The 27,494-nt window shown below is 44.6% G+C and overlaps 1 protein-coding gene across 6 annotated transcripts; it reads left to right on the top strand.

Annotated features, from left to right (window-relative positions):
• The first annotated feature begins 118 nt into the window (after positions 1-118).
• PPP1R36 (protein phosphatase 1 regulatory subunit 36) lies at positions 119-26,563 on the top strand. Of its 6 annotated transcripts, XM_042858246.2 has the most exons (12): positions 5,471-5,534; positions 7,926-7,990; positions 8,258-8,611; positions 9,332-9,418; positions 10,203-10,336; positions 10,463-10,529; positions 11,516-11,614; positions 15,869-16,009; positions 21,638-21,680; positions 23,256-23,449; positions 23,539-23,733; positions 24,051-26,563. In XM_042858246.2, exons 4-12 carry the CDS (start codon positions 9,396-9,398, stop codon positions 24,289-24,291), a joined length of 1,137 nt encoding a protein of 378 aa, XP_042714180.2. In that variant the 5' UTR covers positions 5,471-5,534; positions 7,926-7,990; positions 8,258-8,611; positions 9,332-9,395; the 3' UTR covers positions 24,292-26,563. The 6 variants fall into 6 exon arrangements, with proteins under 6 accessions (XP_042714178.2, XP_023960926.3, XP_042714179.2 ...); XM_042858244.2 differs by lacking the exons at positions 5,471-5,534; positions 8,258-8,611 and adding an exon at positions 119-510; XM_024105158.3 differs by lacking the exon at positions 8,258-8,611 and having other exon boundaries at positions 519-5,534.
• The last annotated feature ends 931 nt before the right edge of the window (positions 26,564-27,494 follow it).

Genomic DNA, 27,494 nt, shown 5'->3' with positions numbered 1-27,494 from the left:
AATTTATCTAATGGAGCCAGCAACAAGGCTATTCAACTGCTGGCTGGTTTGGGGATACTCCAAATATTCAATGAAAAACAGCAGCTCTGGCAAAAGGAGATGTAGATTTGGAGCCTCTTCATCCTGGGAAAAAAAAGAATTAGCAAATTCAATTTTGCACAAATGAAAAGTGGAAAATCCACAGCAACACTAATCTGAATATGCCCAAGCATGCTGTTTTATTCTGTCCTACAGTATGGTTCTGCTTCTAATGAACAGAAGAGCACTTGGCTGGTATACTGTATAGCAAGGGAATAAGTATTAGCTACAGTGAACTTTAATTTTTGGACCCTTCGTTTCTAATGCAAATCAGCAGCACATAAGAGACGAATAGTCCCAGGGAAACCAGTGCTGACATTCAATCAGCCCCAGGGAAGGGAGGAAGAAAGTAGTATGAGGGGTATGGAGACCAGAGGGCGCACCTGGCATAGAAAAGGGCAAAGAGAGACAGAAAAGGGACACCACTGGATGGTGAGTCAGGGATATTTTTATTATAGTACTCATGTACAACTTGCTTTCCAGTTATGGACACACTGAATAAGCTGCTCACTGAGCCCCATTCAGTGTGCGCATTGAATGAAGCAGAGGTCATGTGGAAAAATTAGGATGTGATCATGTAATTAGACTATATCATAATGCATATGCACATTAATGCAGGGGGCTGAATTAAAGTTGCATGGGCAACCTTAATTCTGGTATTTACTGACTTTTGGGCGCTTGACTTTAGCTTAATAATGTTCTTCTAATGTATTTTGTGTGTGTGAGAGAGAGAAATTTCGTAAGTTTTTTAAAAGAGCAAACTGAAAAACAAAAAGCAGAAATTCCATCATGTGGCATCATATTGACACCCATAAGGGTCATCATCAGGATTGGAACCTTCAGCACAGGTCTCTGGCACTTGAGCTAACGGAGTAATTGATAGCAGTATAAATTGTCATCCTCTCTGTGCACCAGAACTCGAGGAATGGGACACCTTGACAATGGGTTCATAGATATCTGTTGATGTGGAGGAATGGTGAGGCTCAGGAATCTTGGGTTCCATTCCAGGATCTGGAGGGGAGTGTGGTCTAATGGGCACACATACAGGTGCCCCATCCCCTCTAATGTGTTCCTGTTCCAAGTTGTCTATTCCTTACCCCCGGATCCTCGTCCCAGTCTCATTCTTGTCATCTACCCAGTCCTAGTCTGTACTCCTCAGGATTCTCTTCCCAGTCTTACTCAGACAGTCCTAATCTCCCCCTCCTGGCATCTTGTCTGATCTGTGTATCTCTATGTCCTCCAGATCACCACCCCATGTGTCCATATTGGTCATGCCCACTGCCTGTCAGTCTCCCAGGCGCCTCGGTGTCTCCACTAACAAGGGCTTGTCACAGTCTCTTTGCTCAGTCAGTCCCAGTTCTCCCTTCCCCCCACATCCCAGCTCCTCATCAGATCGGTCTTCCCTTCCCCTGCCTTCTTCTCCCACCCCTCTGATTCCTAGCCCCAGAGTCCCTGCCTCCACCCATTCACAGTTCCTTGTGCCAGCCTCTGGTCTCAGGCTCCCCCTTAACTCCTCAGGCTCCTTGTCCCAGTCTACCCCGCCCCCACTTGTCCAGCTCTTGCCCCCCTGTGCATTTGAAACAAGCAGCTGCTTCTTTCAAACTGCCTGGTGTCAGCCTAGGAGAGTCAGGTTCTTTGCTCTCAGCTCAGGTGCCTCAACCCAGACCCTGGGTCCTGGCACAGTCTGAAGCAAACTAGAGCTTCAATTACAGGGAAAGTCTTGAACTCTGCCTGGGTTGGAGAATGCTCAGTGAGGATGGAATATCGGGGGAATTTAGCTGACTCTAGCAAGTCTCTACTGAGCATATGCAAACTGCTAAATTTGGGAGGATTTTCATGTGGGAGGCAAAAGGCACCTTCATGACACAAAGGCCACCCACCTTGCCAAATGTCAAGTCCCTGATCAAAAGCAGTGGGACACTAGAGCTGCTCAAAGAAAAGGTCCCCAGAAGTTTGTAACATGGACAAAGCAATGTCTTTTTTCACTAACCTCATTCTTGGAACAACCACCATTTTGCATGAAATTTATTAAAAATATTCAGCCTGAGGCAGACACTTGATATGGAAAATTTTCAGCCTAAATGGTTAACATTTGGAAAAATCACAAACAACTGAAAACAGGGTTTTATCATAGAAAGTGTTGGGCAACCTTAATATTAGGCAGTACTATCAGGCTGGCCTATAATGTGATATTCTCCCCCTGCCACACACAAACACCCCACCCCCACCCCCGGTCCACTGCGAAGTAGTTAAAAGCACCAGGTTTGACATAGCAAACACATATAACGGTGCTCAATCAATGCTGTCCTGTGAGCCATGGGAACTGTATGGTGGGAGAGGATAGGAGTGGGGCAGTGGCCTCATAGTGCCAAAGTCCTAAAGCCACTGAGGAAACACTCTGGCCTTGTGTTATCTCTCTGTCTGGAATGTAAAAGGAGTCATTTGCTTACCTAGCAGAGGGCATGAACTCTCTTAAGACTCTGCTTGTGTTTTTTTAATTCACTATACATTGACTGCTGTAAGAATAGCTAGTCATTCAAAAATGTCCTTTAACACTTTGAAACTTTAGCACCCCCTCAGAGTTGGCCCATTGCCTTCTTTGCAGACTACAGCAGGCTTGGCTGGCAGAAGTATAAACTCATAAAAATGCTCTGTAGCAATAACCCAAAGCTCGGTCTTATAATTAGGTTTGGCAGGATTAGATATTTTTGGGAAGTGTGGGTAAACTGATTTCATCATACACAACTTGACAAAATTTAGGCAGGCAAAGTAAGAAGAATGCTGCTTGACAACTTGTTAGTGTTTGATTTAAGGATATTCACTTTGTATATTTTGACGTGATATTGACAATTTGTGTTTTAACGATCATAGAGCTTCAATTTTTTGAATCTCAATGTCTGCTGTCATTAAGTAATTATTCTCTGACCCCTCCATTGTCTGACACCCCATGATTTACCATGCCAGTGAAAATGTAAATAGATAAAAATAAGAAAAAAATCTTTAAAATAAATATCGACAGTGTCCATCTAAATTGTAAATAAATAAAAATTGAATTCTGCCAAGCCTACTTTTGTACAATAGACATACTGCAGTGATTACTGTACCTCTATCCAGAGATTTAAGATATCCACCACCATAGTATCTGAATCCAGAATGCTGTAGTTTTATCTGAAGGGAAGGCCCATCACTGATGTTGTTTCTTGCCTGTTTCTGAAATGAAATTTATATGAAAAATGAGGGGCAGATGCTTGTGAGTGGCTTAAACCAGTGGTTCTCAACTAGGGGTATACAAAGGTCTGTACATCAACTCATCTACATACAGACAATGACTTGTTTATACTGCTCTATATACTATAGTACACTGAAATGTAAGTATATTTATATTCCAATTGATTTATTTTGTTATTATATGGTAACAATGAGAAAGTAAGCAATTTTTCAGTAATAGGGTGCTGTGACACTTTTGTATATTTTTATGTTTGATTTTGTAAGCAAGTAGTATTTAATTGAGATGAAACTTGGGGTACACAAGACAAATCAGACTCCTGAAAGGGTACAGAAAGGTTGAGAGCCATTGGCTTAAAGCTTTAAAGAGAAGGATAATTATGCAAAATTAATTCAAGAAAACAGGGCTGTATCCTTAGCTCTGCAACTGAAGTTCTTTGTATCCGTGTTCCCATCTGTAAAGGGGTGGAGATAATATTTCCCTAGTTCATAGGAGTGTTATGAGGCTTGAGTCCATTATTATTTCTAAAGCTGTTTGATCATCTCAGTTGAAAGGACCATTCAAGTAGTAATTTTAATTAGATTAGTTTGCAGATTTCCTATTGGGATTGTGATAATATTAGCTATAACTATCTAAGAATGGGTTCTCTTGATGCATCGCCCCGCTCCCATCTGGCACAGGTAGACCCACAGGCAATCCCCTCCCTCCTTGCCCTTTATTTTAGGCAATGCTTTACAACCCTTCTCCTTTGATGTGGCTTTTAAATTGTCCCAAAGGGCAACCAGCCTCCTAAGGCTGATGACAATGCTATATTATAAACTGTCCAGCAAATGAGCCAGTGACCATCATTTCCATATCTCCCATTCTCCCTTGTTCAAGATCCTGTTTCTTCTACAATGCTCCTGACCTCTGTTGTCCTGTGATGGAGAGATCTGAGATTGTTCCAAATCTGCTTATCTCATCCTGAGAAATATGTAGCACTACTGCCAAGCCACCAGAATATACTTGGCAGCTTGTAATAGCAAGTGGAAACACAACATACTTCATGCAATTGTCAAAAAAGGTCACTGCAGAGAAATGTGCAAAGCTCAGAACTGCATTTTCAGAAAGATTCAAGACTTTCTGTCAGCCTGTCAGTATTTGGGCAGGCACTCTGAAGAGCACAAGAGATTTGTATCTGTGGTGGCCCTGCTGCAGCATCTTTGAGGGCGGAGGGGGAAGTTAGGTATAGAAAGTAAATTTTTTCAGGCTAGCTTTTTTCCCCACGTAGCTTCTTTACTGCAATCTCCATAGTCTTACACAGAGTCATCAAAATTGCCGTAATACTCTCCAAAAATCTTTCCCACAGGTAAAACCTGTACTCTAGAAATGAATAGGGCACATCAATTTCCATAAGAGCTGGGTGCATATGTAATCATCCTTCTCCCCCATCCAACTGAGCTACCTATAAATCTTATGTCAGATGCTTTTACCACCTCAGTGTGCACCTTGGGCTTAGTCTACACTTTTAAGTTTTGCGGATATAGCTACACCGGCTAACCCCACCTACTGTAGATGCAGCTTATACTAGCAAAAAGAGTGCTTTTGCTGAGTGAAATAGGCTGCACCCGCCACGGCACATTTCTGCCAGTATAGCTGCGGCTACACTAGGGCAACAAACATTGCTAGCATGGAGCTGGCCTTAGTGCACTTTAAACCTTTTCAGAAGGAAAGGGCAAATCTTGCCCAGGCAGCTGCCTGGGGAGCTGGATGGGCTGCAGGAAGCACTCAGCCCTTTGGTCTCTGGGGACACATTCAAATCTTGGAAGGGCCACACCGAGGGAGGCGGTGTCACCATGCAGCTACATTCACTGGGTACCTCCTGCAAGCACTGTGTCAGTGACCAGGGACGCCAAGGCAGCCCTGCGTCTGCCAGTCTCTCCTTCCAGTCACAACGCAAGCCCCAAGGACTGGCCAAAGAGAGGTGGTTATTGCACCGGAACCCCCACTTCCCCACTCCATGGGGACAGAGATGGCCCTTGGAAGCTGAGTTAGCCAGCCTGACCTATGACGCTGAGGGGCAGGGCAAATAGATTGCAAGTCCCAGCGTGCAAAGCAGCAGGGCAGGGTGCATTGCACGATGGAACTTATAGTTTCCAGGGGCTGTTACCGGGATACCACCGTAAACAATGCCTCCAGGAGCCGCATTGTTCTCTCTGCGGCAGGCGGGCTCCCAAGCACCATGCAACCTGTAAGTTTCTCCCCACGGCTGCTGCACGGCACCTCCTCGCAGTGCCCTGGCCGGGAGAAGCGGAGGTCACGGAGAAGGGTTTGCTGGCTAGTGCAAGGGGAGGAGGGTTGCAGATAACGCCTGCAAACAGCCCGAGCAGGGACAGCACCGGCAGTAGCTTGCAGACATGCCGGTGTGGCAGCCCCTAAAGTAACTAACCAGAGGGGCCAGGCGCAAGCTGCCTACACAGTCTGCAAAGTGATGTAGACTTTAAGGGAACAAAGGTGATCTCCTGCCTGCTGTTTATTTTGGCTTTAACTACTAATGCAGGGGAGAGGAGAATGGCGTGGTACCTTTTCTACTGGAGTCCGGACTCTTGGGTTTTCTTTCCAGTTCCACTGAGGACTTCTGGAAAACGACTTTGTGCCTCAATTTCTACACCTGTAAAAGGTTAATGATACTAACATGTTAGTGACAGGTTTCAGAGTAGCAGCCGTGTTAGTCTGTAGCAGCAAAAATAAAGAGGAGTCCTTGTGGCACCTTAGAAACTAAGAAATTTGTTTGAGAATAAGCTTTCATGGGCTAAAACCCACTTCATCTGATGCATGGAGGTGCCACAAGGACTCCTCCTTGTTTTAACATGTTAGTGACACTTATCTCCTAGGGAAGTTGCCTTCTTAGAGATCTTCTGGTGGTGGAAGGTGCTGTACTATATCAGGAAGAATTATAATTGTTTGCTATCAGAAGACTTTAATACAAATTAAACCGCCTGCCATTTTGGTTTTAATGACCATATGTGACCACACATTTAAGCAAGCAGCCAGAGAGTTATGTCTGCACGGTATAGTTTGCAGACACAGTTAAGTTTTTTATTCCGTTTTGCTATCACTGTTTCCACTTGTATCTCATTATCCATCTCCTGCATCACTAATCATCACCTTCTACTTGATCTTTAACTGAATTGATAATCCCATGTTTGCAATCTCAAGATCCTGCATTTATGCAATCCCTTTCATCAGAGGATTGCAAAGCACTTGAAAAAAGGGTTTTTTTTATTTCCATTGTACAGTTGGAAAAATTGAGGCCCAAAGAGGGCAAGATCAAACAATTGGTTAGTGTGAGCATCAGGAATAAAACCCAGATCTCCTGACTCCCCGTTCAGGGTTCTAACCATTATGCAGGTTGCCTTCTGCTGACATGAAATTATTTTGATATTCTAAGGTCTTGTCCACATGGCCCTGCAATGCGAACTTCTGGCATGTGAACTCCAGTGCACATTAAAGTGTTGCGCTCTCACTACCCCAGGTGGTCCCTGCTAATGTGATCTAAAAGTTACCAAGTTTACTTATTAGCATAGTCCTGTTTGAAACATAGCCCTTTTAGTTCATGCTAGCAGGATCTACACAAGGCACTGCAATTCACACCCCTGTCATCCACACTGTGACTGTGGGGGCTGTGTAGACAAGCCTTAAGTCCAGTGTTCTGACAACATTTTAGAACTGAGTCAGAGTCTGTGTGGATTTCTGTGAGACTGGTTGGTCAGCTGGCAAAAAGTGACAGAAAACCTTAATGCAATACTGTATTTAAACTAATTATCCTTAACTGAAGAGCAAGGGTCCCAGCAATTGGATGCATGTTATCTTAAAGGTGACCTGCAAAGGGTTTTTTAAGCCTTTGCAATCTTTCCTTTTTAATGATGTATAAAGAAGACTGAAAGGTTTTTGGTGGTTTTTTTCCCCTTCCAAATGTTTTTTCTCCTTATTTTTTACTTGGAAATACAAAGAATATAAAATCTTATCTTCTCTGGTTTTGTTGGATGACCACTGGGAGGTCTAAAAGATGTTTTGCAAATTCTTCATACCTAAGTTAAATGAGCAAGGAACCTGCTGAATCTTTAACAAAGATTTCCTTTCTCCAAAGTCTTAAATAGTCCTTGAAGTTAAATAGATGTTACCAGAAACAAACAAAAAATAATGTGTTTTAAAGAGCCTGACTAAACCCCTTTCTGTTCTTAATAGCTTTGCATTTACTAGTTCTCCAGAGTCTTCCAATGTAAGCATGATTTACATTTCTAATGTTAAAAAAAAGTTAAAACCCCCCAGTAAACCTTTCAGACCTTCTTTAGAATCTGAAATAAGCAAAAAAGAATTAAAAACCCATTTTTCTCTTCCTTAGTCGGTCAGTTTTTGACCCCAAAGATTTTGTCTGTTTGGCCAGCTCAGGAACCAGTTTCAGGGACTTGCCTGACAACATGTGGGTGAAATGGACAATTGAGACAGACCAAACTATGGTCAAACTACATAGTGTTTGTATTATGAATACTTTGTTTAATTGGGTTGAGAATATGCCTGGATTAGATTTTAAAAAGTAGTTAAAGAGCTTACACATGACATTATATTTTAATTTTTATAGATGACAAAAATAGCCCCAGGGGTGTGGTACTGGAAAGAGGATACCAAAACACTTGAATTTGCAAGGTAAAAGTTAAAATTTTTAAAATGTACAAACTAAGGCCTTGATCCAGCAGTCCTTATACAGGTAAAAATTGGATCCCAATGGGGTTTTGCCCAAATATGAACTGCAGGACCAGGCCCTACATATTTGTTTTCCCTGTGGAGGGAATAGCTTTTTAACTTTCACTCTGTAGAACGTATTGTCGTTTACCCCAGTAGATTAATGGAAAGAGAAATTTGCCATAGAAATAATGAATATGTTAGTGACATTTACTTTGCACTACTCTCCAGCAGTGTTCACTACAAGAGGATTCCAGCATGTTATATCAGATAGGCACATGCCTGAGACAATGCTCTGAAAGCCAAGGGCCAAATTCAGAACTGATGCATTGGGTGCAACTTCAATGAAGACATGGAGCTGTGTCCACTGCTATGTTTGACCCTGAAGTACTTTCAAGCACCCAGGAACTGTAGGCATAATGCAACTGCGCCTGTCAAGGGGTGATATTGCTCTTAAACATTATTATTTTTTTACATTTTTGTGGCAGTTGTGGATTAAGACTTTAATGGGCCGAAATCTACAAAAAATTTGGGCCACTGAAAAAAAATATAGGCTTCCTGTTCTTTCCCGAAACAGCTGACAGTGTGAGTATGTGCCATGCAGGGCGGATGATTTGGAGTCGGTCACACATGACTCCCACTTGCTGCCTCCCCGCCCCTTTCATATGCATTCCAGATCTTCCTCAGGTGTGGATTTCTCCTGTGTATACTGTCTCTTCCCTACTCCTGCTGCTTTGTCTGCCCATCACACATGCCCCTTTAAATAATGGGTCCCAGCAAGTCTACCAGCCTCTCTGCTGTCTTCAGGTGTGCTGCTCCCTGCCTGCCTGCTTGCCCTGTAAGGATTAGTGAGTTTCTTGTGTCCCACAGTGTACAGGGACCCTGACAGCAAACTCTAGAACAAGGTGGCTCACTTTTCAAGCCTATCCTCTCTGAGACAAAAGAGGAGTAAGAGCCCAGTCAGGGGCTCATTGATTTCAGTTGGAGCAGGAGCAGGCCGTAGGTCAGGAAACAACCTTTCCCTTCCTATCTCTCTCCTACCTTGCAGTGCTCTGTGTGGCAGATGCAGGAGTGGGAGGATATGAAATTCGTCAGATGTATTTGTCCCTTTCTAAACCTGCCTCGATGGATAGCAAAAGCAATGTCTGATACCCTGACCCAATCACCGTTCAGAGATTTGTCTCAGTGTCACAGGGAGGCCCAAACATGTGGGTGTTAAATTCCAGTATATACTGAATGTGTTGCACCACTTCCCTGTCCAATTGCACTTTACCTTTCTGAATGTTCACTCTGTATGTGTTACAGCTCCATCCCCGCCGCAGATGCTAAAGAGAAACTCAAGAAGGGCAAAACCATCCATTTTCAGGAAATGGGTAGTAAAACACTAGACAGGTATTCCAGTTTAAACTCACTTTGTTAAAACAGGAAAGCAGCATTATTTGGGTGGAACCTTTTGCCCATAGTTTTAAGAATCTATATTTTATCTTGTTTTAATGAAGTATGTAAGGCAGAAAGTAATCTGTCACTTCAGCAGTCATTTCAGGCTGCGTGGTTAGTGGTCTGAGCACAGGACTGGGAGCCAGGAACTCCTAATGTCTATTCCTAGCTCTGACTCCAGCTCCTTTTGGTCATGGGCAAGTCACTGAACATCTCTGCCGCTGCTTCCATATCTGTTAAAATGGGGACAATAATATTTATCTATAGAGAGGGGTCTTGTGAGGATGGATTAATTAATTCATGTTTGTAAAGCACTTACATTTGTTGTTACCATTATTATTTATGTTACACATGGACTAGATTGGCATACACTAAAAGGCACAGTTAACTTTCCTCTTTACCACCCATAACCTAAAATGTCTTTGACCTAAGTAGTATGGTCACAATTTATTAGATTACCAAATGAAAGAACCACATTCAGAAGTGCTCTGAAGAGTTGAAGGACCTTGGTTGGCTGAACGTGGTCTACTTGCAATAGCTTGTTAAAGAAAGAAAGAAAGAAAGAAAGAAAGAAAGAAAGAAAGTCTTCAGAGTATTCATCAAACCTTTTTTAACTACCAGTTTCATCTTTAAATTGAATCAACTGAAAAGAGAACGTCCTAGATGTTAACAGCAAACTTGTATCTGACTGTAACCCAAATAAGTGGAATTAACAGCGTATTTTAAATCCCGCCTGTAGATCGACTCCTAGTATGTTTCAAGATTTGTTTGGTGCAAGATTCCCTGAGAAAAGAATGAATATACAAGAAGAGAAATCCCCTAGGCTGTCGAAGCGGGGACAAAATGAGTGTGTTACATTAGACGATGTTAAATGTGAGTAAACACTGTCATTTGGTCTCAGCACAGTGTTATCCTTACAGATTAGGAAAGTATTTCCTCTAAAAGTTTTTCCTCAGAAATATTTTTGACATCCATTTTTTCCACTTGGTGCATTTTTAGATGCTGCTTTGTTTCTGGTACAAGAAGATGAATCATATCATATACCTTCTTTTACAGCAGTTATGAGGTGTGTAGTCTGGAATTTGTTCTAAGAATTTTGTGTGTGTGTGCTGTGTGTTTTAATAACTGATGGTGATGGATTCTTCAGAGCTTATAAAAAGTGGAGAGCGAAATATTAGATCTTTAAAATCTCTCCTCTGTCAACTATAAAGTTCAGTGGAAAGTGCTACCAAATGCATTTCAGCCCTAACAGAGAACAACAAGGTAATTCCCTTACTCTTATGAAAGGGTCTTTCACTGTGTTTACTAAGGGCTAGATTGTGATTTGGGGCTAAACACTCATGCAGGATAGTAATTCTAATTGCATCCCCATGCAGACTTACTCACACATCGGGTCTGGCACAAGGCCCTAGAAGGGAGGAAAGAATAAGGTGGAGCCTTTGTTCTGCGCTGCCAATACTAGAACTGCTGAGCTGGTGCAGAAGGTGTCAGAATTTGCAGCTGGTATTTGTCAGCAGTAAATTACTTCCTTGCTGCCCAGAACAAGAGGGAAACAGAGAAGGAATTATACCTCAGAGATACGTCCCTGAGGCACAATGGGGTGGTACCACTTCCTCACTACCTTTTGCTCAGGGCCCGGCCTACAGCCACATCTAGCCCTAAGGGAATGATCACTTGGGAAGAGAGGCGTTTTTCTGCTTGGACTTTTAAATGCGGGTTCCACACTTAATGGTGTATTTTGTACACAGAAGTCATATGTTTTATAACCCACCTGCTTCAGAAGGCCCATCTCCTGGAATGTCCACATGCAGATCCACCCTTCAGCATGTTTCTTGGACTGTTTTGATTAGTATTTCTGTAGGGACATGTCCCTGCAAACCCTTGCAAGTGGGTGTAGTGCTTACTACTATGAATAGGTCTACTAGGAAGCTCTAGGCTAAGTACTAAGTGTTGGTAGACTGTAGGCGCTTTGGGGCAAGGACATGTTTTTAGGTTCAGCCTTACATCAGTAGTATTACATACATGAAGGTAATCTTGTTGTCTTCCATTTAGGAGTAAGCAGTTGGATGAGTTCCTCATGGCTCTGCTTTTCTATTTATCTTATTATCTGGAAAAAATTGCCCTGGAAAAGAAACCCAAATCTTTTATGGTGTAAGTAAGAGACTTTACTGATTTAAGGACACAGGGCCTGACTCTCCCCGTGCAGGCAGGCCTTACTCAAGTGAATAGTATCATTGCTTCAATGGGATACCACACATGAGCAAGGACTGCTGCAGGATTGGGCTTATAATAGATACAGACTAGATTTCCCATTACTGTCTCTGTTGGGACATTTGAATGTAAAGGTCGTTTATCTACAAGGGGAGCATTACAGGTATGTTTTGAAATGCTGACACAACCAGGCACAGTTTACAGTGTTAAAGATGGAGGGCCCAATCCTCCAAACACATCGTCCTAGACATACTGCTCACTACTGAGAATTGTCTCTCCTCCCTTCCTAATATGTTAGTTCTCCTTTGTCTGTCTTGTCTATTTAGACTGTATGCTCTTTGGGGCCTGGGCTGCGTCTTACTGTGCCTACTGTGCCTACACAGTGCCTAGTGAAATGGGGCCACCATCTCAACTGGAGCCTCTAGGTGCTACTGCAGTGCTAATCAACTACAACTTATATTTCCTTTTTCTTCACTGGGATGAATCATGGTAGTAAGCATTAAGCCCAGCCCTTTGTGTTTGCAAGGTAGGGCCCCAAGTAATCAGATAGGAGTTCACTAGTGTCCCACATAATTTACAGCAGCTATTACAAATGAGCAAAGGTGTGTATCCCTCTGCACAAAGTTAGTCAATCAGCAGCTTGTGACGTTTCAACCTGTTTCCTAGCTTCCAGCAGGATTTGACATATCAACCCTTAGCAGGTTGTTATGTCCAGCAACCTGCCAAATTAATGTCCATATATTATGGAGCTACAATAGAAATTCCAAAGTAGATAAGGTTGAAAATAGCTTTCCATCATATGCCTGATTTTAACCCCCACCAGTGTCCTTACATAAATAGATTCCACCTGAAATTTTTCATCTGTGGTCTTGTGCCTAAGGAAGATTTGATTTTTGGGCCACACTTCGTTTTAGGGCTCCACTTATAAATGGTTTATAAAGCGTGACTAGATGTTATAAGCATGTTGCAGCATGAGAAGTATTTGTGAGATGGTTATATACTGTTATCTCGTTTTGACCCAAGTGGTTAGACAAAATGCAGGGTCCTGTGGGTTGGTTTCGTTAGGAGGAGAACTTGATGACAGAATCAGTTATCTCTTTGATGCACTCCTGTTTATTTACAAAGATGACCAAAGTCCTGTTTTGATGAACACAGGAGGAATCAAACAACAGGAGATAGTGTCTTTGCCCAGAGTTCCAAGCCTCTTTTCAGCTAGCACTGTTACTAAAATCTCTCTCTCTCTCTCTCTCTCTCTCAGCTTTTTCTCAGGGTTATGCTACCAGTGCTTCTGTGACTATACAGCCTTCTCTGTCTCCTTTTGTGTTTCTCCCACTTCTCTCACTCAATCCTTTATAATCCATTTGTGAGTGGAGCCTTAATATAAAGTGTGACTACTTTGTTTGTTTTTGTGGGATAGACTGCTGAGGATTTGTCTTTGGCTCTGTAGGCAGAGCCGTCCCTTGGGTAGGGCAAATTGGGGCGACCGCTCTGGGCCCCGCAGTCTGGGGGCCCTGTGGGCTGGTGTGATTGGCAGATGTGGTCGGTCGCAAAAGAGACAAATCCATCACTTCCGCCCCGGGTGCCTCAACCCCCTAGGGACGGCCCTGTCTGTAGGATTGATAAACTCCACATCCATAGGTGAGGTGTCTGTCTGACAATGTAAGGCCATGTCTGCACTACAAAATTAAGTCGACTTAACTTACCTTGGCATGCAGCTTCTGCAGTAATTACGTCACTTGTGTGTGTCTACACTGTGCTCCTTGTGTCGATGGTGCATGTCCTCACCAGGAGTGCTTGTATTGATTGTACTGTCAGTGTGGGGCATTGTGGGATGGCTCCTGAAAGCCAGTAACAGTCAACATAAGTAACACATTGTCTGCACTGACACTGTCGACCTGAGTACATTGACCTTGACTCTACAGTGCTTATGGAGGTAAAGTTATTGAGTTGGCGTAGCAGGGGAGTTATGTCAGCGGGAATGAAATTTAAATGTAGACATTTCCATAGCACTGGCTACTGCTAGGGCAGTCTCAGGCTGTCGCCCCTTCTCCCCCCAGCAGCAGGAGTTTGGGTGTGGGAGGGGGCTCAGGGCTGGGGGTTGGGGCGCGGGAGGAGGTGAGGGCTGTGGGCAGCGCTTACCTTGGGGGGCACCCTGGAAGTGGCGACATGTCCTTCCCTCAGTTCCCGGCCAATGGGAGCTGTGGAGCCGGCACTTGAGGCAGGGACAGCGTGAGGAGCTAGGAGCTGAGGGAGGGACATGTTGCTGCTTCCGGGGAGCCACGAGGAGCCGGGTAGGGAGCCTGCCAGCCCTGCCCTTCCCAGCGCCAGTGCGGATCCCGAGCTGCATGCCACTGCCCACCCACTCCAGCACCAGCAGGTGTGCCGGGCTGCTCCCCCCCAGCACCTGCAGCACCTCCAGGCTGCCCCCCCAAGCACCTGCAGCACCCCCAGGCTGCCCCCCGAGCACCTGTGGTGCCCCCTGTGCCGCCCCCCTATGAGCACCCGCAGTGCCCCCCAGGCTGCACCCCCCCAAGCACCCATGGTGCCCCCCAGGCTGCTCCCTCCCGAGCACCCGCAGCACCCCTGAGCCGCCTCCCTCCCCAAGATTTAGTCAGGGGTATATAGTACAAGTCATGGACAAGTCACGGGCTGTGAATTTTTGTTTACTGCCTGTGACCTGTCCATGACTTTTACTAAAAATACCTGTGACTAAAATGTAGCCTTATTCATAAATAAATAAACGAGATCCATAAATCATAAATGTGATTTCACATACGTGGTCTTGGATTCGCTGGTAGAGCTGGGGGCTGCGACCAGTAAGATGATCTCATGGCTGGTGAAAGACAGCCTGCAGGTCCTGAAATTTCTAGTGTCTCCATCTGGAAAGGCAAGATGCTGTCCACTGAAACGGTGAATAGTTAGACTCTTGCTAAAGAGTACGTAACTGACTGAACGCACCGATTACCTCTGCGTTTCAAACATTCTTGCTTTGGAAGGTTTTTTTTTTTATAGTCTCAGAGACTTTAAGGTCAGAAGGAACCATTATGATCATCTAGTCTGACCTCCCGCATGATGCAGGCCACAAAAGCTGACCCACCCACTCCTGGAATAATTCTCTCCCTTGACTCAGCTGTTGAAGTCCCCAAATCACGATTTAAAGACTTCAAGTCGCAGAGAATCCTCCAGCAAGCGACCCCTGCCCAGCAAGTGACCCCTGCCCCATGCTGCGGAGGAAGGCGAAAAACCTCCAGGGCCTCTGCCGATCTACCCTGGAGGAAAATTCCTTCCCAACCCTAAATATGGCGATCAGCTGAACCCCGAGCATGCGGGCAAGATTCTCCAGCCAGACCCTCCAGTTATAGAGGCATTCATGTCAAAGCCCCTCTGGGTCCATCTAGATTCCTTTTCCCATGACCCTGTTGATCTGGTTTCAGATCTGGGTATGGTAAAGAAAGACAACCTCTGTGTTTTATCTTTACTTGGTGCTTTTCTGACTCTTTACGAGTCCCAACCTGGGTAGTAGCAGATTTCTTACAGGTACAGATACACTGAGCAAAGAACTCCAAACTCAACCAGCCATCCTTCCAAAAAGCAGTGAAAGTCACTCCACCCCATGGGTGGCAGTTTGAGCTAGAAAACATAAAAACAAGTGTTTTCTTCACATTCTAAAAATAATCTTCTACCTTTATTGTTCCTGGAATCTCATATTTCAGAAATGGCTTAGTCTGAGAGTTCTACATTTGCTTTATTAATTTGTCCTAAAAGAGGATGAGAACCTTTCAGCATTTTTTTGAAGGCTTTTGGAGATGTTTGCTCAGTGTGGCACCAATTGTACAATGAAGTGTGCCCATATATGGTGTATATCTGAACCTGCAAGAAGTCCCAAGGGTCCATGTCTAGGCTACAAGAAGGGCTCACAAGCTTGATAAAACCAGAGAGATTCCCCTGGCAGTCTGTAGATGTGGAGCTTGCAAACCCTGCAGGGTCAGAGAGAACTTATGGGGCCAAGTCCCATGCTGTGTTGCCCCACCAGCCCTGAAAATGCTCTAAATCAATCTGACTGCAAACGGATCCTCTGGGTTGGTTATGCAGTGTGATGGTTTATACATATTCTTTCCTTTCATAAACATTCAGACGTATCTCACCTAAACAAAACACCCTTTAAAATAACTCTTTTTCCTTCTTTTAAAACAGAAACCCCAGTGTGTTAGACCAAAAAGAACGGGAGGAGACATTGGCTAAGCTAACAGGAACCAAGAAACACCTTGCCAAGGTGTACTGCATCCTTATTCTTGGACTAGGAATGGCTGAGCAGCATCACATGGCTTGTGGAAAGTAAGGAAATGCACTGAGTAATTTTCCCTATGATGACTCCTCACCAGGTACACTTGTATTGATTGTAGTCAGTGTGGGGCAGTGTGGGATGGCTCCTGAAAGTCCGTAACAGTCGACATAAGCAACATGGTGTCTACACTGACACTGCATTGACCTAACTACATCGACCTTGACTTTACACCGATTGTGGGGGCAATAGTTGCCATTACACCTGACATCCAGCCAGTCCACGCATGGGCCAGGGCCCTCATTTTGGGTATGTCTGCACTGCACTCAGGAGGTGTGATTGCAGCAGGTGTAGGCATACCCAAGTCAGCTGTGATCTAGCTAGATCAAAGCTAGCTCGAGTAAGAATAGCATTGAAGCCACAGCAGTATGGGTGGCGGCTGTGCCCTGGTGTTCCCAGCGGACAGGGCTAACCTGTGCAGCCTTCCATGTGCTGTGATTTCATTGCTAGTGTTACTCACGCTGGCTTTGAACTCACTTAGATCAAAGGTAACTCAGGTATGTCTAGATGTGCTGCAGTCACATCTCCCACTTGCAGTCTAGCCAGACCTTTTCTTTGACAAAGACAAAAGCCCACAATAATCCAGTCCAAGTGAGCACTGCAGGAGGGAAAGCATTGGCCAGGGCCAAGTGAGCAGCGTGGAAAATGTTATAGACTTTTGTTATAAATAGGAGGCCTGCCAAGTGATTCATAGATTGTAAGGCCAGACAGGACCACTGTGTCCTCTAGTCTGACCTTCTGCATAACACAGGCCATAGGACTGCAACACACTGCAGCGGGGCTTTGGAGACCTGACTTGCAGCTCAGATCCAGCTGTGCAGAAGCCTTGGTGGCTATAGGAGCGATGTGGTATTGAGTGGGTCCAGCACAGGCAACTGGGCAAATGACAGTGCTGACATTAATTGCCATTTCCAAAGCCTCAGAGAAGATTGTGAGGGCAATGTAGCAGGGAGGAGGGAAGGTTAATACCTCTTAGAAGGAGAAAGGTAAACTAATTAATCCATGTAATATACCAGTGCTATGTCACATACCTCCTTGTGATCAGTGAACTGCTATGCACCAGTGTACTATGCTGGCACAGCCCATCCACACTGTTGCTGTCCTGTTGCTGAAGCCTTCTGCTACCTACTTCCATGACCAAGCTGTTCGCCAGTCCCTCCAGATGTAGATTGCCAGTGTGTGCCCCATATCATGAGGCCCTGAAGCATGAGGAGTAAAGAGCACAGCACAGAACTCCCTGTGCACCCTGGGGTCACAGGATTGTGTGACCAGCACACACAGCATTGTGTGACCAGCTGCTGGATCTCTGGGCAGACTGCAGTTTGGGGTGGTGCTGTAGGGTTGTTTTCATTTTCTTGCTGATTGGACAGGGAGGGTCATGCCAGCATTTTATTTTTCCGGTTGGAGCATAGACTGTAATACAGCTTCAAAGGCTGCAGGTACAAGACCCAATTTGTGCAATGTCTTCTCTGGGCCAGCTAGAGCTACTGGCTCTGAAGAACTAATCTACTCACTGTCCTTGCTAGGATAAAACTCTCTGGACAAGAAATCAGTGGAACAGGAGCTCTGCCCTACTTACCGAGTCTGCTGCCAGTTCTCTCCCTTCTCTTTCCTGGCAGAGGGAAAGGAGCAGGGTTGTAGCTATATAGAGAGAAGTTAATTAAAAAAAACCAACCCTGCAACAATCTGGGTAAAAAGTGAAGAGATGTGAATGAGAATTGTCAATATTATTTAGTATTTACATTACAATTGTGCCCAGAGGCTCTGAAGAGGATCGGGGCCCCACTGTGACAGACTCTGTAGAAACATAGAGGTAGATGTGGTCCCTGCCTCAAAGAGCTTAGAGTCTAGGGCCTGGTCTACACTACATGGGTAGGTCTACGTAAGCTGCCTTGTGTCAACCTAGCTGTCCAAGCGTCTTCATTTAAATTTGGCTCCCGCCAACATAAAGGCCTCTCCACAGTGATTTGGTAACATCACTTTCATGAGCAGAGTAGAGTCACAGTCGATGTAATTAAGCCGACGCAGTGTCAGTGTAGATACTGTGTAGATACATTGACTGTTACTGGCTTTCAGGAACCGTCCCACAGTGCCCCACACTGACCATACAATGGATACAAGTGCTCCCAGTGAGGATGCGCAGCACCAACACAAGGAGCAAGTGTGCACGCTCACAAGCGATTTAATAACTGTGGTGGTTGTGCGCCAATGTAAATTAGGTCGACCTAATTTTGTAGTATAGACATGGCCTAAGAAGACAAACAATATAGGAAGGGTGGGAAGAGGGACGAGAGGCAATCAAGTATATTCATTATGGGTGGGATTTTCAATTGAGTTCAAAGGGCATAGACGTAGGCCAATGCTGAGTGCTTTTGAAACTATCTATCTATCTATCTATCTATCTATCTATCTATGTAATCTAAAGTAAGGGTGGCATTTTCAAAAGCGCTCAGCTTTGGCCTACCTCTGCTCCCATTGAAGGCAACTGAAAACCCAACACACCATGAATGTATTTGATTCTATCCATCCATCCACCTGTGAAAGATACAAACATGTTTTGCAATTACATAAATAATATATAAACTTTCCCAAATTGACTTAGATTAGCATTGAAATGGCTGAATGGTCACTGGGAATTCCATAGGCTGCCTAAAACAAATGTGATTGTGTCACACTGATCAACATTTACTAATTATTGGAGCTGGTTGAGAATTTTTCAATTCAGTGTTTTTGTTAGAAAATACTGATTCTTTGAAACTATTTATGGGACCGGGTCAGTTTCCACTAATTTCTCGATTTGAAAAACTTCTGGGGAAAAAAAGTGCTGAAATTGCTAAAATGGTACACTTCAGCATTTTTTAAATGACAACATTTGTTGCTTTGGTTCCATATGATTTTTCAGTTAGAAATCTAAGCTAATTATATATATTTTTTAATTAAAAATGCAAAAAAGGTCAAACCCGAAACATTTCAAAAAGATTGAAATGAAATGTTTCAACTGACCCCAAGCCTGATTGTTCCTCAGTTTGTTGGTTGGTGACAATTTTTGAGATTTCGACTTTTTGTCCCAATTTGGAATGGGAATTTTTTTTTTGAAATCTCAACATTTTTCCAGGGATGGGAAAAGCATTTCCCACCCAGCTGTACTATAATTATTCCTACCCAGCTGTTAAGTTATTAATTGTTCCTGTGAAGTTTTCTCCAAGGGTTTAGAAAGGAGTCTATTCTGGAGGAAGAGTAGCGTGAGGCTTCAAATGGTATCCACATGCAACTTAATAATGATTGAAATGTTTGTGAAGCGCAGCTTAGGAGTCCTATTTTGATGTTATCTCAGACTGTGTTTTGAAGAGTTCCCCAGCAAACCTATTTGTGTGTATGAGCTCTAGTTCTTTTATGTCTCCAACCCTGAGGAAGGAATAGGTGTGTCTAGCTTTCTCCTCTGAAACTGCTGGGACAGATTGTGCAATTTTTTATAGTGCCAATTTCCTTCTGGGCATTTTGTCATAATGGGAAAAAATAGGTTGTGTCCCCAGAGCTGCATACATTACTTACACAAATATGGCTAAAGCGGGGCCCCACTTGAAGTCTGAGGCAGGACTCACCCGGACCTTGTTGTGGTCCCTGGTCCATAAAACACATAGCTGTGGATCAGAGAGCTGCTAAAATGGCCTATGAAGCATTTATTTTCAGTTGCATCCACATGCAGGATGCAGGGTCCTATAAAAGTTAGAGAACATTGTGTTTTCATAAGCATACACGCCTCTGCTTAATGTAGCATCTGGGTTCGGCTACGCTTTCCTCCACTATGTCTAATGCGTTCATTTCTGCAGACTCACTGGCAGTTCTACAAACTCCTTCTGACTGGGTTTCTGGTGCACGGGATGCACTTCACTCACTTAGCCATTCACATGTTTCTTACAATGCCCCCTACTGAGCTTGTTGAAGTTTACCTTTTTCCTAACTCCGTCATTATTTTCTTAGCTAATGAGTAAGAGTGCACCAAATGCAAGAACTAAAGTCTCCCATTAACTTTAGGAAGTTTTACCTTGAGCAGTTTTCTTGGGTTTACCTCCCCCTGCATGGTTAGCATTGGAAGAGAGAGGGATGGAGACCACAGCCCTGCTGGGCTCCAGTTGAAAGGCTATTTTCTGTCAATCTTTCATTTAGAGTGGTTGGGTTTCCTAGAATGCAGAAAGCAGTTGGAGGATTTTGTCATTAAGGGACTGCACAAGCTGCATCGTGCTAAAAGGTGAAATCAGCTCTTAAGGGGTCATTTTACTTAATCCACTGTTAGATTTCATGATTATAATGTTCGTGGCTGATAGTACATTACAGGTACTGATGAGCAACAAAATACGTTGAAGTGCATTTAGAATTCCGCAGTGACAATGGGCCACGTTGCTTGGCCACTGTTAAGCTCAGGGACTCCTACCCTTCCCATGCTGAAGGGAGTCAGCTGCCTCTGTGCCATCATCTCTCCTTACCTTGAACCCTGCATAGCACGTAGGGTTTGGGATCTGCAGCTGGGGAGGTGTCAGGTTTGGGGAAAGAGGGCAGAGGAATGGAGTGGGGCTAGGAGGGAGGCACATCTTTCCCCTGGCCAGTAAAAAAGCCAGTGAACAATTCATGCAGCCTAGAGCATATCACTTTTGCTCTCCCCTCTGTACAGAGGTTTCTGGGTGCAGTGGCAGCTGGGGAAGCCCTGGTTGTGTGGAACAATTGGCGCTGCACTGTTGGGAAACCAGGGAAAGCTACAGTGGCCCTGAGTGCTGGCATGGAGGCACAGAGCCTCTTGCACATCCCTTAGGATCTACCCAGGTCCTGCAGGAATCTGTAGGGGCTGGATTAGGGGGGAAATTGCTCCCCATTCCATGGGAGCAAAGTCTGCCCCCTTGCAGAATGATTGAATGGCTCTTCGTAGGTGGGGGTTCTGCCTTCCAGATCTACAGGTATGTCCACGGCCCGGTGTCCCAAACGCTTGGCACAAGTGTGAATCAGATCGATGTACTTCCAGAGCAAGCCTTTCACGAGGAACGCTACCGTTACTTTAACAGAGGCCGTTCTCCTAAAGCTTTGTCATTCTTCTGCGAGTTTTACATTTCCTCTCTGAGTCCCAGAAATCCTCTCCCTTCCATGTCTCCTGTATCGTCTCTCAGCTTTGAGCTGATACTGCTCCCATCCTGGCTATGCCCCCATTGAAGTCAATGAGAGTTTTTCCATCGACTGTGAAATTAGACCAAGGCTGAGTATTTTTTAAAATCCCACCCACAGGGCCCAATCTTAATAGAGACAGAACCCAAAACTCTATTGGAAATTAATAGGAGCCTCAGGTATGGTATCATCTATCATCAACTATCAGGCCCATGACATTTGGTCTCTGGACGATTGAATTAGCTAAGCCACATAGTGTGGTGCATTTTCTTTCTTTTCTTTCTGAGTCAGTCCAGAAATCCTGCCTTTCTCTTGGACACTGGGCCTCTGCATTGCTGGTAAAGATGGTTGCTCAGCAACCAGCCTTACTGTGCTGGTGAAATGTCAGCTGATTTGTGTCCAGTATGCTGTTCAGAGACTTGAAAGCATAACTCCGGCTATTAACTTTTTGCTATTGTTGATTGTCTTAGGAGAAAAACATCATCATCACAGAAGGACCGAGAGTTCTTTGAGGTAAGAAAGAGACATTTGTGGATAGACGCTGAGATTTTTCGCTAATCCTAGAATAAGATGAAATGAGGAAGCGTCAGAAATGGTAACTGCCCTGGGTTCAAGATATTGGGCGAGATCATCAGCTGGTGTAAGCTGATTTAGCTCTGTGGAAGTCAGTGGTGTAAATCAGTATGGCTTCCGCTGAGGCTCTGGGCCAGGATACCTAGTGGTGGAGAAAGCAGTGAGTTGCTTAAATTGTCACTAACACGCACTTCCTCAGAATTGTTCCTGCTGAGACAAGACACTGAGAAAGTGGGTCAGCCACCAATTTTGTCCTGTGTTTTACACCACTTGGTGTGCTCTTTTACTCAAATTTTGAAGGCCTCCGTGTTGTTCCTCATTGTCTCTACAGAAAATAAAACAAAGCAGCTCAAAATCTTCATGAGCAACCCTACAGTAACAAAGCAGTTTGCATGCGATGAAAGGAAAAAAATCAGCAAGAAAATAGAGTTCAGTTTGGAACTTCCATTCGGGTTAAATCCAAAGTTCACAATTGCAGCCGTGAGCCTAGCACTGTGTGATTCAGAAATGTAACAGTCTTAAAGACGACAGTAACATATCCCATCATTCACAGTAATGTTTCTAGATGTCAATGCAGGAATAGCTCCGTGAACAGGTTTTGACAGTTCATTTCCAGATACCATACTTCACCAGATTCATAGAAAACATTTGAAACCAATACAATATTTTGGACTCCAGTGGATTGTAATGTGCTTACTTAGGGCTGGTCCACACCTGAAACGCTACAGCGGCACAGCTGCGGAGCTGTAGCACTTCTGTGTAGACGCTATCTACACCAACCCGACAATATAGTTAATCCACCTCCCCGACAGGCTGTTACTAGGTTGACAGAAGAATTCTTCCATCAGCCTAGTGCTGTCTATACCAGAGGTTAGGTCGGCACAGCTACAACCCAGCGGTGTGGATTTTTCCCACTGGAGAGATGTAGCTATAGCTACGTACGTTTCTGGCCTAGACCAACTCTTAGCAGAAATTCTATGTAATGGGGACACGTTCAGCCTGTGGCAAGTATCCCTGGTATTTAACCAGGCGCTAACTAGGTGAACATCTAAGCTTTGGCCTTTTAATACTGAAGTTGCCAAGCAAGGATGAGATGCGGTGATCTCATTTCTTGTAGTAGTATTCGGTATGTAATTTCATTTCCAGTCTTCTCGATACATTTTTATAAAGTAATGTCCTGTTCACCACTTAATCCCTATGACATTGCAGTGACTCAGTGTGGGGAGACACTACTGTTCCCAACTGAAACACAAGCAGACTGAACAGGATTCAGGGTGTTTGGTTCTAAAAATGGCCATCGGTCCTGGGAAGTGTCACATTAAGACACATTCTACTGTGCCACAAGTCTCTACTGTAAAGAATATGCTGTGATACTGGGTCATATTCTATGCTGATGTATCTCTGTTGACGTCAGTGGAGTTACGCCAGCAGATAACTTGGGCCTCCCCTTTGTATGCTGTGGCTTTCTCTGTAGCACAGCCGTATTCCGTAAGATTGGGCTCTGTTTCTGTTTAGTGCTTCTACAACTTCTGTACATACGTGGCCTGGGTGGTGTTCAGACGGAAGCACTTCCAAGAGATTCAGGAAGAAGTGGGCAGGCTTCTTCGCTCTGACATATTTAACCCCGCGTTGAGAGAAAAGAACAGCCCCAACCTGCAGAAAACAGATGTCTCTGCCGATCAGAGGAAAGTTATCTTTCCCTATCACAGGTACCACTCCTTGCTTGTTATCCTGGCACATAGGGGAGCTCGCACTGCACCACTGGGATCAAACTAAAGCCCATTTGTTCTTTCTGAAGGAGTGTATATGCCAGACGCCCAGCGATAAAGAGCGTCGTTGGCCAGCGCTCGCCGGTGCTCAGTACGCTACTGCCCCTGCCCAAAGACAACGCTCAGTATCTCTTCCAGACCCATTACCTGCATCGGGGCAGAACCCTTCCAACCTGCAGCAGCAAGGACCTGCCGGACTACTCAACTGTTGAGCTTACACGCAAGTAAGGAGCTGTTTCCGTGGCTGTTGGCTGTATTTCTGCAAGGGATGGTTGACACTTAAGGCTCCTGACTCCATGTTGCTTCCCAGACCCAGCAGGACCACTGTAGTCCCACTGGATGGTGGGAAAACAGGATTTGGGGACTTAATTGGTGCATGATCCCTGTGCACATAGGCAAAGTTTTCCCTCAGGGTAATGCCTGACCCAACAAAAGATAAAGTTCTTTGCAATTTTCTATGTAAAGCTGCAAATTCCATGCCCCACCCCAGTTTTCCTTAGCCCTGGTGCTTCAGTTACATCAATGACTCCTTTTGAAACAGGGTTGGCATCATTGGAGCCCTTCGCAGCAAGTTTAATCCCCACACTCTCATGCCTATTGGGGTGATAGAGGAGGAGGAGGAGGAGAAGGAGGAAGAACAAAGAACAAAGAGAAACAGTTTCTTAGCCAGTTCATATGACCTGGCTTTGTCGTCCCACAGAGGCACCCAAGTTGCAATCAGTCGCCCGAGCATGGTACTCTCAAGAGCAACTACGGAGGGGGACTACTCTGAGAATGGTTAATAGAAATGGCGCCCTCTAGCATTGAGGGTAATTCTAGCATGAGTTAAGTAAACCACTTTGAAGCTTCATGTTTAAGAGCAGAGGCCATTTGTTACAGGTAGTGCAGCCTAGTGACTAGGGCACTGGACTAGGACTAGGATTTAGGTTCTGTTCCCAGCTTGGCCACTGACTTGCTGTGTGACCTTGGGCAAGTTATTTCCCCCCACTTAGTGCCTCAGTTTCCTCATCTGTAAAATGGGAATAATGAGACTGACTCCCTCTGTAAAGAATTTTGAGATCTATGGACCAAAAGAGCGAGGTATGATTATTATTTATTCCTTTAAAATTTGCATTGCGAGAAGATTCCTAGAAGGATTAAAAGTTCTGGAATTGATGGTTTTACGGGAATTTCCTCTTACATGTTTAATATATTATGTTTACGCATTTTTGATTTCCAGAGTGTTTCACTGGGCTTTGCACATATGCATCTCTCCATACTAATGCATGACAGATGTTGCTAAATGAATAGCAAAGATGAATACCACTCTTTAAAGATATGGGGCAGATCCTCAGTTGTTGTAAATCAGTGTTGCTACACTGAAATCAAAGGAGTGATGCTGATTTACTCCAGATGCGGAGCTAGCCTGCAGTATTTATTATATAGCATTTCTCTCTCATCTTTCACTTTCACCAGTGGAGGAAAATAGGTCCTAGAATTCAAAACATCAATTCTTGGAAAGTCTTGGATTCTGTGACTTTCAGAGTCCTCCATGACATTTTCCGCTTCAGCTCTGGGACGGCGGGGCTGGAGCTCCCAGCCATCATGGGGACCCTGCAGCTCCAAACTGCCAGCCACAGAGCTCTGAGGGACTACAGATGGTGGGGGCCAGAGTTCCCAGCCTTCCCAGCCACCATGGGTGGCGGGGGCCCCCCAGAGCTTCCAGCTGCCGGCCCCGGAGTTCCCAGCTGCCCCAGGCAGCAGGAGCCCCACAGCTCCCAACCGCCGCAGGTTCCCTGGAGCTCCCAGCCGCCGGAGCTGCAGTGGGGGCTCAGGAGCTGTCAGCTGCAGTGGCAGGTGTTGGACCCCTCTTCCCGCAGCAGGGGTTGGGCTTCAGTCATCCCCTTCCCCATGGGGCTCAGTCAGCCTCCAGTCAGGCCCGCCCCCCTTATCTTTAGTAAACGTCACAGACAGGTCATGGGCTTCCGTGAATTTTTGTTTATTGCCCGTGACCTGTCCGTGACTTTTACTAAAAATAACCATGACAAAATCTTAACCTTAGTCATAAGAAATTACAAGGGTTTACCTATAAAACTGTCCGTATTCTGTTACCATTACCATTAGCAGAAAACCCTGGTGAAATCCTGGCCCTTTTGAAGTCAATGGGAATTTTACCATTGATTTCAATGGGACCTGCATTTCACCCCCTTGGCTCTAACAATGAAAGAAAACCAAAGACAGGTAGAGTTTTCTGAGAGCCGAGAAGAAAACTTTAACATCTCAGTGTATTGTTTAAAATGCTATCTATGGGACCGCTACGATCTCCTCATGTACATAGATGTTGAATGCGACGTGCTTTGTTCAGAACAAACACTTCTATATTATGCATTTCTGCATTGGTTTAGGGAGGGCAAGTTAGTGAGAAGACAAATACACAAGAATCAGATATGGGCCTAAGTAAATGTCCTTTTCTCATGAAAAACAGATTGCTGCTAGTATATATAGCAGAAGTTCCAAACACCTGGCCCCCCACTGATGTATTTATCTCGTCCTCATAACCTTCAGGTTTTGCCAATATTAAAGTTTTATTTTTAGAAAATAATCAGTAAAGTAAGATTGCATCGTGTGTAACATGACCTTAATGCTCTCACATATGGCCTGAAAAATAGCACTGAGAGGAGGCTGGATATCTCACTGATCAGAGTCCAATGATGACACTTCAAGGGCTAGATTTTCTAAAAACTTGGTAGGGCCAGTGCACATACAAAATGCACATACTGCTTGGTTTTGGGAGTCTCCAAAGTCCTCTATGTGGTGTATTGAGAACTGTATTGAAATTGTAGGTTGTCACTTTAAATGGATTTTCCTGGTCCTGCTTGCAGACTAGGGGTTTCTGTAAGGAAGCATGTGATCTGGGTCTAGCAGCAGTCAGTCTGGAGGCAGACAGTCTATAGTAAGGTGAGGTGAATTGTGCCTCACTTCCTTAGGGAGCCGTCTGATTTCTTTCTGGTTTGGGGCTCTTATATGTTATCATTCTGAATTCTAAGAAATAAAGCTGTTTTTTGCAACCTTTCAGCAAGAGTATTTATGTGTTTATCTAACCTCTCTGTGTGTATGCTGTGAACATAGCACCCTACAGCACTTTTCCCCCACTGCATTGATGCAGCACAAATTAGGCCAACTAGTAGGAGTTTGGTGACTACAGAAGGGTTTTCTTCTCTTGATCTGTGCAGAAACCTCCCAGTGACCCCAGTGAGAACCCTGCATGGACTGAGGGGTGTACATGGCCCCAGCTTTCTAGCTACAGCCCATGTCCCTGAATTAAAAATGCAATTTGCCCCATCCCCAGAATGAGTCTGATAACCCAATACATTATATATTGGCTTTCCTCAGGGCCAGACATTGCCTACCACATGCAAATTAGACAAATTAGAAAAATGGTCTGAAATCAACATGATGAAATTCAATAACGACAGGTCCAAAGTACTTTACCTAGGAAGGAGAAATCAAATACACAACTACAAGATGGGGAATAACTGGCTAAGTGGTAGTACTTCTGAAGAGGATCTGGGGGTTAGAGTGGATTACAAATTGAATATGAGTCAATAATGTGATGGAGTTGTGACCACAAGGAGGGATAGCTCAGTGGTTTCAGCATTGGCTTGTTAAACCCAAGGTTGTGAGTTCAATCCTGGAGGGGGCCACTTAAGGATCTAGGGCCAAATTGGTACTTGGTCCTGCTAGTGAAGGCAGGGGGCTGGACTTCATGACCTTTCAGGGTCCCTTCCAGTTCTATGAGATAGGTATATCTCCATATATTATATTATCATTCTGGGGTGTATTGACAGGGGAGGTAATTGTCCCGCTCTACTGTGCAGGGGAAGCCTCCACTGGAGTACTGTGTACAATTCTGGGCACCACACTTGGGGAAAGATGTGAACAAATTGAAGAGTCCAGAGGAGAGCAACAACAACGATAAAAGGTTTCGAAAACCTGACCTGTGAGG

This window comes from Chrysemys picta, chromosome 4, assembly GCF_011386835.1.
Source record: "Chrysemys picta bellii isolate R12L10 chromosome 4, ASM1138683v2, whole genome shotgun sequence".
NCBI lineage: Eukaryota > Metazoa > Chordata > Testudines > Emydidae > Chrysemys > Chrysemys picta.
Note: the sequence above shows the minus strand (reverse complement) of the source record. Positions and strands in the feature narration are given on the sequence as shown.